This window comes from Lipotes vexillifer, unplaced genomic scaffold, assembly GCF_000442215.2.
Source record: "Lipotes vexillifer unplaced genomic scaffold, Lipotes_vexillifer_v1.1 scaffold496, whole genome shotgun sequence".
NCBI classification, from domain to species: Eukaryota; Metazoa; Chordata; class Mammalia; order Artiodactyla; family Lipotidae; genus Lipotes; species Lipotes vexillifer.
The window spans coordinates 3351852-3362816 of record NW_006786690.1 but is presented as its reverse complement, the minus strand read 5'-3'; the positions used below and the strand labels follow the sequence as shown (position 1 = coordinate 3362816).

The 10965-nt window shown below is 53.5% G+C and overlaps 1 protein-coding gene across 1 annotated transcript in view; it reads right to left on the bottom strand.

Moving 5' to 3' along the window:
* Positions 1-10965, bottom strand: part of MYOM3 (myomesin 3) — a 43741-nt gene that overhangs the window by 6025 nt on the left and 26751 nt on the right. The window contains exons 20-29 of the mRNA XM_007459161.1: positions 8947-9061; positions 7877-8033; positions 7083-7192; positions 5534-5578; positions 4696-4832; positions 3218-3362; positions 3019-3078; positions 2560-2627; positions 1378-1488; positions 306-393 (exon numbers count right to left, since the gene is read on the bottom strand). Of these exons, the coding sequence (XP_007459223.1) occupies positions 306-393; positions 1378-1488; positions 2560-2627; positions 3019-3078; positions 3218-3362; positions 4696-4832; positions 5534-5578; positions 7083-7192; positions 7877-8033; positions 8947-9061 (1036 nt within the window). The remainder of the gene's footprint in view (positions 1-305; positions 394-1377; positions 1489-2559; positions 2628-3018; positions 3079-3217; positions 3363-4695; positions 4833-5533; positions 5579-7082; positions 7193-7876; positions 8034-8946; positions 9062-10965) is intronic.

Here is a 10965-nt window from a genome sequence, read left to right as displayed (position 1 = left end):
GGGCCCGCTGGGTGGGGGGGCGGTGGGGGGCGGCGGGGTGGGGGGCGGGGGGCAGAGCAGAGAACTCAGGCTCTGGGTCTTGAAGCCTGGGCTCGCTGTGGGATAGTGCAGTGAACATGGGCACCAGCGTCACACAGACCAGGCCCTGCCACTGACCAGCTGTGCTGCATGGGCAGGTCACTTAACTCCCCTGGGCCTCAGTTGCCCCAAGTGAGGATCCCAGACAGTTTCCCCACAGGTCACACTGCATCTCTTGGTTCAGTGTGAGGCCCTCCTGGCCCATCTCTGATGTCGCCGGCTCCTACCTTCACCTGTGAGCTCCAGGATGGTGTCGTCCTCCCCTCGCTCATCGGAAACCTCTGCTCTATAAACGCCCTCGTCCTCTTTGGAAAGCTGGAAAGAAGGATGTGAGAAGGCGGTGTCGGCGTGAGTCCCGGAAGGAGCGATGGACAGCAAATCAGGAGGCCTGGGCTCTAGGCCTGCCCCTAACTCGCCTCCCGGGGCCTCAGTTTACCCCCCTTGCGATGGGTGATCTCTGAGGGTCCTTCCAGCTCCAGAGTCCTTTGATCCCAAGCCCAGGGCTTGTCTGGGCCTGGAGGTGGGGCGAGAGGGGGAACTGAGGGCAGAAACAGACGCCCCGCATGTGATTCTCAGGCAGCTGCTCTGAGCAGAGCAAAGTGAGCCCTCCTAGCAGAGCTGGGCCGAGCAGGGCGCACCCTCCACCAACGCTGCCCTGCTTCCCAGGGGCCCTGGATAGAGGGACCTCTCTGCATCTCTCAGAAGGAAGTGTGCTTTCTTTTGCTCAGGACAAGGGGGTCCTTACTGGCACATGCTTGTCAATCCCAAGTGAGGCCCGGGTCAACACTCAGCAAAGCAAGAACCTGGGTCATCAGTATATGAAAAATCAGTATTACTACTGAGCCTGTCTTTTTTTTTTTTTTTTTTTTGGGGTCCGCGGGCCTCTCACTGTTGTGGCCTCTCCCGTTGCGGAGCACAGGCTCCGGACGCGCAGGCTCAGCGGCCATGGCTCACGGGCCCAGCCGCTCCGCGGCATGTGGGATCTTCCCGGACCGGGGCACGAACCTGCGTCCCCTGCATCGGCAGGCGGACTCTCAACCGCTGTGACACCAGGGAAGCCCTGAGCCTGTCTTTATTTAAAGTTTTGGTATTGTTTTCCCTCATGGTCTTTTTTTTGGGGCATGAATTTTGATCCTTAAAAATATTGCATGAAATATTATTTATCTTGAGTACTGAGCCTTTCAGTGCTTCCTGAAAGTTTGTGCGTGAGGTCAGTGCCTCACCCTGGTCCTGACTCCCTGCCCAGTGCTCCTGGCACTGCCTGGAGGCTGTGAGCCCTGAAGTCAGAGCTGCACTTACTTCTTCCATGCAGAGAAGCCCTGCTCCAGTCTGCGGGTCATACTGACCATCTGGGAATTCTTTCTTCTGGAAGAACCACTGGAAGCGGGTTTCTTTCTTGGTGTTGGTCACCTGAGGAAGGTGGGGAGTGAGGAGACTCCTTCAGGCTTTCTCTTTTAAGTGAAGACTCAGTTCATCAGAACCTTTTTTTTTAACCAAACATGACTCCCCCCCACCCCCAGGCTAAATCTCAGCCAACCCCTTCCTCACACCATATGTCTCCTCTGATGGCTTCTGGACTCGGGACTTGTGCTAATGCTATTCCCTCTGCTTCTTGATCCCTTTCCTACCCTACTTTTTCTTGTAAATGCCTGTGTCACCTCCTCCAGGAAGCCTTCCTTTATGCACCCCAGAGTGTGCCCCATCGTGAGTAATCAATTTCCTGCATGTCTCCATCACAGCAGGAGTTATGCTGTTTTCCCCACGATCTTGCTTTGGACTGTGGGATCTTACAGGCCTAAGGAGACCACTTCTTCCCCCTTGTATGCCCAGTGCTTGCACAGTGTGCTACACAGAGTAGGTACTTAGGTTTGCTGAATGGATAGGCTTCTGGGAGTGTGCCCTCCCCTCCCCTGCCCTCCCCCAGTTATCTAAAAGGCTGCAGCGTCCTGAGAAACAACACCCGCTTTGGAGTCAGGCACATCCCGTTAAAACCTGGGCTCTAGACTCGGCCTGTTACCATGTAGTCTTCAGCTATTTCCCCACTTGGTTTTTCATCCTAAAGTGGGGATTGTTAACACCTCTCTCACAGATGATCGTGAGGCAGATGAAATAAAATAATGCCCTGAAGTGCTGAGAACAGTGTCTGGCAGGGCTACTAACGGACACAGGGGCTACCGCTCAACATATAGAGCCCTCACTTGCTCCCAGACCCCTGACCCCCAGAGCCCCTCCCAGAGCAGCTGGGAGATCTAACTCAAGGCTGACTCAGCGCACTAATTCACACTAACTCTGCTCCCTGGGCTTTTGTTTTCCAGTTAAATGCAAAATCCCTGGGGCCACTTCCTCTGCTTGGGATCACACCAGCACAGGGTGTGCAGTTGCAGGGAGTGGGGCAAAAGACAGCCACGGGGCTTGGGGACAGCCACAGATCTTGCCCCACGGGGCCTGGGGGCAGGGCTGGAGGCGGGGGCGGGGCTTTGCCTTGCACATCAGCAGCACTTGGCAGTCCTCGGTGACCTTCCACTGCAAAGGCTCCTCGAAATACGGACCTAGGAGGGCAAAACAGCACGCCCAGCGGTCAGAGCGCCGGGCTCGGCCCGGGCGCCACCTGGTGGCGAGATAGGGGAAGGCAGCTGGGGAGGGGCACCTAATGACTACTGGCCCCTCGGATTCTGGGATTCCACCCCCGCAAGGGAGGGGACTGGGGTGAGGCATCTGGGAGGCATCGAGGGTGCAAAGTTTAGGGCGCGCGCTCTCGGGGTTGGGCAAGTGCTGTTTCGTTCTGGCACAGGGACAGCACTAGATCAAATGGCAGTGGCCCTCTCTCGGGGGGGTCCAGCAGGGCGGAGGGATCTATTAATCCACTTGCCCAGCGGTTCCCCGGCGCTGTCTGCTGGCCTGCTGGCCGAGGTGTTTGAATTTCTCCCCAGCAGTTCTTACCCTGCTTTCTCTTCCAGTCTCTTCTCTTAGCATCTGCCTCCCTTAGAAGTTTGTCGAATTCTGTGAACACAGAGGGGGGAACGGGTGTGAACCAGAAGGAGCACAGGTCCAGAGGAGGGCGTCAGGATGGATAGAGACGCCCAGGCTAAGAGCTGAGGCCGGGTGCATGGGGCAGGGCGGGGGTCAGGGCACAGCTGACCGTCATCCACCAGAGCCAGGGTGATCTGGTTCTTGGCTTTTCCGTCTTGGAGCTGAGCAGTATACGACCCTTTGTCGTCCTCAGTCAAGTTTTGGATGATAACTTCCACCAAGCCCTTCTCTCGGACAAAATTGATTTTGCGGTTCTGGGGAGAACAAAACCCGAAAGTCTTTCTGCCCTTTTCCAATCCCAGGGAATTTGTGCTGTGGGGTGCAAATCGGGGCGTGGTTGGACTTGGGGGTAATAAATACAGAGTTAGAAGCCTTCAGAGACTGGGGAGGGGCCCCAAGGTACCCCTGTCCTGTGTATAGACTGGGCTTTTCCCACACCCCGCCCCTGAGAACACCCTGGGGCCTGGCAGACACTGGAAAGAGTCTTGCGTGCTTGTATCAGTTGCAATTAATAATAATCCCCAACCTCCTACTGTGCCATGCTTTTTGGTTATTTTCTACTTCTTTTGCAATTTAATATAAAAAAAATCCCCCATAAAACTATAAAGGATAATATAAAAAAGCCTGTGAACCTGCTACCCAGAATTAGCACTTATTTACATTTTGTCACATTCTAACAGTTTTCAAACGTTTTATTTTCCACATTTAGGGTGTATGTATGTTTTGAGAGAATCGTCTAATTTGATTTTTATAGCGGCACCTGCTAGTAGCAGCGCTGTGTACCAAGAGTCCAGACTTTGTTACCCTGCCTCTACCATGAGCCAAGGTCACGCTTAATCTCTGTGCAGAACTTTCAAATCTATTTTTTTTCCAATTCCTCCTCCTGGCTCTGGGGCAACCAACCCCACTGTACAGATGCAGAAACTGAGGCACAGAGAGGTGAAGAGACCTGCCCAAGGGCACACAACCCACAGGAGATGAGTCTTCTGGCATCTAGCCCTGAGCTCTTCCTCCTCTGTCAGAACCAGCTCCCCTCTTTATAACACATATTTTTGATGGCCATCTGGAGATGAAATTCACAAATAAGATCTCATGATAGAATCTCTCATGAGAGATTGTACTCATGTACATTCTCATGAGTACAAGAAGAACAGGAAAATGAATGAAAGAGCATAGGTAATGTGGCTAATAGAATAAAAACTCTCTGTTCAGTGTATATTAACACTGCAAAAAAAATTCTTTGTGTTTATATCTCAAGGTTAGGGTCTAGGCTTGGATAATTATAAGCCTGAATGTAGGTTTTTCACTTTACAAATGTTTGACAGGACAGTGAAGAATTGTGGGATGCATGGGAAGTTCTTTGTGGGAGTGTTCCTTGCGTTGGCAAATGTCTAGCATCCCTACCACCCACCCCCCAGGTAATAAAATCCAGGTGTCCTCATCCCCCACCCTATCACTGTGACAGCCAAAGCTGGTGCCCGTTTCTGAAAAGTCTGCTAGGGGAAGGTGCAGCCAGTGGAGACCACTGCCTGTGAGACCACCTCCTGGGCCAGGAGCCTCACTTAGGGATTCTGAGCCCCCAATTACCGGTGAGCTGAAGATTTCCTGCTCGTTGAAGATTAGATGCAGCTCAGCGGCTGGAGACAACTTTTCTACTTCCAGCCAAAGCCGCACCTCTCCTTGCTCGAGGATGTCAACGTTCCAGCCGGAGATCAGCTTGATCACTGGGAGGCAGAGGACAGGAAAGGGTGGGCAGGGAACCCTTCTCCCCTCCCCACTCCCGACAGCCCCACCTTGAGCACACTGTGGGCATTTAATGTGCAAAATGCTTCAGAGTCTGACGCAGACATGACTGGGGTGAGGGGCTGGGGAGGGTTTCCCGCATTCAGTCCCCCAGATTGAATTCATCTCAGGGAATTCATCCTCTTCCCACAGCTCTGAGGTCGTGCTTCTCACCCTGGCTGGACACTGGATCCCCAAGAACTTTCAAAAACACCAGTGTCTGGCTCCAGACCCAGAGGTTCTGATTTGTTTGGGGTGTGGCCTGGGCATTGGGATTTTGAAAAGCTCTGGGGGTGATTCCAATATGCACCCAAATTTGTGACCCCTGCGCCAGGGACTGCAAAAGCTACTCCTGGCCAATGGAGGGAAGCAGGGGTTTAGATGATCCACAATCCAAGAAGTAAAAACCAGCCACTCTGCCCTCCCTTGCATCCCATGTGCTCTCTGCTGGCCGCTCTGTTCCCTTCACGGACCTGGGTCTCTGAGCTTCCAGCCCCAAGATGTCCCCATCCTTTGCCCGCACCCCCCGCCCCCGCCCGCCGCCACCCGGCTAGTTTCTGGCTCTTGGCTGACTCAGCCCTGCTCAGAACACCCCAGTGGGCCTGGCGGGACTGCTCAAGGCTGGTGGCTTGGACCCGCTTACCTGGGTTTCTAATCTCATGGCTCCACTCCTTCAGCTTGTTCAGCTCTGGGACAGGGAGAAGCAAGGAAGAAACCAAAGAGAATGACATACCCGGGCCAGTGGGATCCGTGGAAGCCGTCCTAGCGTCCACACTGGGTGAAAGTCCCAAGAGACTCGGCCTGGGGTCACTTGGCTACTGAGGGGCTGATGATGACCACTGTGGGCCTTGGCTCTGGAGCACTGAGGGGGCTGCAGGGGCTGCCGCAGGCCACCCTGAGGTTGCTTATTCTCCTGTCCTTCAAGACCTGATGAAGTGCCACCTCCCCAGAGAAGCACCTACTGTGTGCCAGGCTCTGCATGATCTCAGCAGTCCTCACACCATGCTGTGGGGTGAGCATTACTGTCTGTCTCTTGAGGCCCCTTGTTAACCCACTGAGCCATACTGTCCCAGCATCTGAGGGTCTGTTCTCCCCACTGAGTCATACTGTCCTAGTATCTGAGGGTCTGCTCTCCCCACTGAGCATTTCAGTCTGCATGTGTCTAGGGCAGGTCGGCAGAGTGCTGTCTCACTGCTAACTGCTTCTTTGTGTTAGGTTTGTCTCTTCTGCTAAGCTGAGCTCTGGACCTGCATGGTATCTGGCACACAGTATGTGCTCAATAAATACGTGTTGCATGAATGAATTGGCAGGGGCACGGCTCATATCTCATTTCCCCTTATAAGCTCCAGAGTCCTTAGCATGATGAGTCTGGACACATGGCAAGCATCCAGTCCAAAAACAAAAAGCAAACCCCATTACTTTTGTGGATGGCTTTAGTTTGCATGGAATCATCTAAGTATATCTGCATAACAACATTGTTTCACTTAGGACAGCAGGGATTATAATCCTCCTTTACAGATGAGGAAACTGAGGCCCAGAGAGGTGTCATGACTTATCCAAGGTCAAGCAGCCAGGAAATTGTGGAACTGGAATTGCACTCTGCACCTGCCTGGCTTCTGCTTCCTGACAAAATCAAAGGGCTTCCAGTGCAATCATCAGGGAGGACAATGGGCTGTCCCAGTTGCTATGGAGTCAGCAGAAGGTGAGTCTCATAGATGACCGCTGAGGCCCGGCATCCCCTCTCTGGTTTACCACAGTCCCCACTGCTCCCTTTTGCCATCCTCATTCCTCAGACCGACTGCCATTTGCAGTTTATCATTCTACTTATGCTGTTGTCTTTCTTAGGCTACGGAAGGAAGTGAAATAATTCACTGGTACCTTTGCTTTTTATCAAGAGTAGATAAAGTAAAGAGAGAGACAAGAAGAGTATGAACTCCATCAGGCAGGGATTTCTGCCTGTTGAGTTCACTGATGTAATTCAGTGCCTAGGACAGTCTCTGGCATATGGTCAGTGCTCAGCAGATACTTATTCACTGGCTGACTGACTGAATGAGTGGGTGAGGGCCTACTTCCCTGGAAATTTCTGCTTTACTCATTTTTATTGCTTCTTGCTGGACTCTGGGGTATTTGTGCTTGGGACTCCGTGTCTGGGTCGTCTCTCTGGGGAGGTGGCAGTGGAACAGGGGCATCACCTTCCTCCGTCAGTGTGTGGCTTGCTGAGATTTCTTCGTCAGCATCGGCGACCACCACCGAGTAGGTGCCCAAATCCTTGAGGCCAGGTTCTTTCAGGATGATCTTGGACCTGCAGAGACAGGAGGGCAGAGGCTCTGAGAGGGGCCGTGTGCCCTGGAGGCCTGGGAGCTGGGGAGTCTCGGTCGGCTTTGCAAGCCCTGCACCCCAGCTCAGACCCCGGCCAAGCCAGGGGGCAGGGGTGGCAGCCTCCTTACACCTCTTTGGGGTCCCCTGCCCAGGGCACGTCTGGCCTGCCACCTTCAATGGTCCTCACTAGCCAGGCTCTCTGGAACAGTCTTCATCCTGGCCACATCCCCCAGGCCTGCCTCTCTCCACAGGGCTCAAGTCATCAGCTTTGTCTCCTGCTGGACAGGGCCAAGGCCAGAGCTGCTGGGGGTGGAGGAGGGAGACCTGGGGGCACTTGACATCCTAACCCCTCTTTTACTGATGAGGAAGCTGAACCCAGAGAACTTGCAAGAGCAAGTGGCTGGCACTCAGGCTAGAAACCAAGTCCTGAGCGTCTCCTGGAGGCACACGGATCTGCAAATGAATGGCACCGTTTCAGCCTCTCTAGTGCACTCTCCCTCACTTCTCCCCAGGTGGTAGTCAGCATCCTTCCTGAGAGACCAAGCAGTCCTCTCAAGCTCGTTATCTGGGGGTCCTGCCGGATGGTCTCACCCACGAGCTTCTGCCCACTCATCGGACAACGTCTGGGACCAGTGGACGAGTCGTGCTGTCCCCTCCCCTCACTTACTTGTTAACTTCCTCCTCGACCTTGACCCTCTGTGGGTCCGGCGGGCCCTTGTAGTCCTTGGACCACTGAAACTCCGAGGAGTCGGGCGCCTCGGGGGCTTCGAAAGCCATGTAGATAAAGCCCTCATCATCCACACCAACCTCGATCTCCCGAGCATCTGAGGGCAGGATCCAACGGAGGGCAACAGACATTTAGAAACAATAAACCGGGTCAGCTCCCTCCCCTGCTTAACCCCTCCAGTGGCTGCCCATTTCTCTTGAATAAAATAAGAAACCCCAGACTCCTTGCTGTGGCCTCCAAGGCCTTGTATGATCAGGCTCCCTCTCACCTCAAATGTCACCTCCTCAGACTACTGAGGCTAAAGTAAAGCCCACCCCACCCTATCACCCTGTTTCACTTCCTTTATAGCACTTATCACTGACTTTTTCATCATTTACTTGTTTACTGTCCATTCGTCCTGCCCCTCCCCCCACCAGCGCAGGAACCTTGCTTTCTCATCACTGCCATGTCCCCAGTGCAGTGTGGGTGTCACCAGATACTTGCTGAATGAGTGAATAATTAAAAGAATGGAAAAGGACACACTTTACAGTGAGGAGAGCTGAGTGATTCCATTGGATACTAGCTGCGTGACCTGGTCATTTAACTTCTCTGAGCTGCAATGAAATCAGTTCTAAAGTGGGGACAGTGACGGCTCCCTCAGGGGCTTATTGGGAGGGCCAGACAGTGTAAGGACCCAGCGCAGCATCTGGCGTATGTGGTAGGAGCGGACCTCGGGAGCCGTGACTGCAAGGCAGGCAAAGCCACACGGCATATCTGAAATAAAGTTGGCTGTTCTTTTAAATATCCACGAAGAGTTGTATGAGTTTAAGAATGTGACATATAAAGGATGGCAGACCCATCACACGGAAGGAAACCGTATGTTCAAATCTTGGGATCCCACAGAAATAAACGAGAGTGTGGACAGGAGAAAAACAGGCAGGATGGAATGAGGGGCAGGAAGGTGTGGCGGGGTGAGGGCCCAGCAGGTTCTGTCCTCCGGCTGCAGACAAGCGCCCTCCCCCTGCCCCTACCTGGCTTGTCCTCCAGGAGTATGGGGTCCGTGGGCATGGACGGCTGCCCTGGGCCCGCTGAATTCACAGCCTGTACATGGAACACGTAGGTCTTCCCCGGCTGTAAGTCAGAAATCTGGGGGAAGGGAGGGGGTAAGAGTGAGCACCGAGGATGGCAAAGACCCACCCTTCCTGCAGCCCTGGCCACGGGCTGCAGGGGACCCCCAGGACGGCCAGGCTGCCCTTGGGGTGGGGGGCAGGCTAGGGGCACGTTGCTCTCCTGAGTTCCAGCTTCAGGTGAGCCTCTCCCCTGAGATTACCTCCCACGCTTGTGATGCCTGGAAGTCCACGTGCTTGGAACTTGACGCATCATCAACCTCTCAACGAGAAAACCCTTTCTCTTCCTGCGCCCCTGCCTCTCCTCATCTGTCACCCTAGAAAGAAGCTTGGTGATCATCGTCTTTGACATCTTTTTCTTGAGCCCTACACATCTAATCACCGAAGTTCCCATTTTATTTCCCTAACGTTTCTTGAATGTGGCCTGTCTGTGTCCCAGCCACGCCTTAGACTGCAGCTTTATTTCTTCTCTCCTGGATTAGTCCAACAGTTTCCTAACTGGGGCCTCTGCCTCTAGACCCTTCTTCCCGGTCTATCTTTCCCTCTGCCAATGTCTCCAAGATGGCAGTCTGAGTACACTTAACTCTTTCGGTGGCCTTCAGGGTAAAGTTCAGATTTTGAGGCTTGGTACCTAAAGCCTTCCTCATCCGTCCATCCTCAGCCTTCTGTCCTCTTCTCCGCGCCCCCTTCACTCCCTGACTCCTCAGGGTCCCCCATGCATCACGTCGCTTCAGGCCTCCCTGCCTTTGCCCTTGCTGAGCCCTCTGCCTGGAACGCCCTCCCCTTCTCTTGGTCTAGCAACAACAGCTCACCCTTGGCCACTCAGCTTGGACAGATGGGACGAGGCCAGGAGAGGCCTCTTACCTTCCTCCTCGGAGCTCCCAGAATCCCTCGGACCCTCCTTGATTGTACGACACACAGTATTGTAATTGCCTGTTCCCTAAGGACTGTGACTGTAGCTTTTTACATCTACAATCTACTTCCAGATCTGGCACTAAGTAGGTGTCCAGAAGTGTTGAGTGAATGACTGAGTGAGTGAATGCCGGCCAACCATCCACATGCAGAAACGGTGCCAAGTCACCGAGGCTCCCCCACCCTGGGCCAGCCTGCCTGAGGAGCAGAGGGACCATCCGTCTTGCATGGCTCTCTCAGGCCAGCTGTCCAGCACTGGCCGACTCCACTGTAGGGAGCCGGGCCCCGTGGTGGTGGAAGCTGCGCATCTCAGAGCATTTCCATGGGCTGAAGCTTGCTCTTCTTCATTTGGTCTTTTTTCTTTTGTTTTGTTTTGCGGTACGCGGGCCTCTCACTGCTGTGGCCTCTCCCGTTGTGGAGCACAGGCTCCGGACGCGCGGCCATGGCTCACGGGCCCAGCCGCTCCGCATTATGTGGGATCTTCCCGGACCGGGGCACGAACCCGCGTCCCCTGCATCGGCAGGCGGACTCTCAACCGCTGCGCCACCGGGGAAGCCCTTCTTCATTTGGTCTTAGATAGCCTTAATGTTACTGTTTCAAAAGGAAATATTTTTATTTTTTTCTGATTATGAAAGAAATTCATGTTGGTTGGAGGAAATATTAAAGCAATAGAAAAGAATATAAAATGAAGGGGTAAAGGCTCTCCTGGCAGCCCCATTCCCAGAGATGACCAGAATTGACAATTTTGTAAAAATCCATTTAGACTTGCAAATGCACGTAAACCATGCAGAAACGTGACATGTGCCATATTCTGCCTGTTAGTATCTTCTTTCCACATTGTTTTGGGCCTCTCAAGCCTGCTTTCTTTCCTCTTGGTGCTAACAGTGTTAACATGTGGTCTTGAAACCCACACACCCTCCTGCCTGCTGGTGAAAGATGCCTCAGGAAAATGAGGTGGAGAAAATACTCCCTCTCTCCCTAGAGCTGTGGAAGATAAAAGCTAATACACAT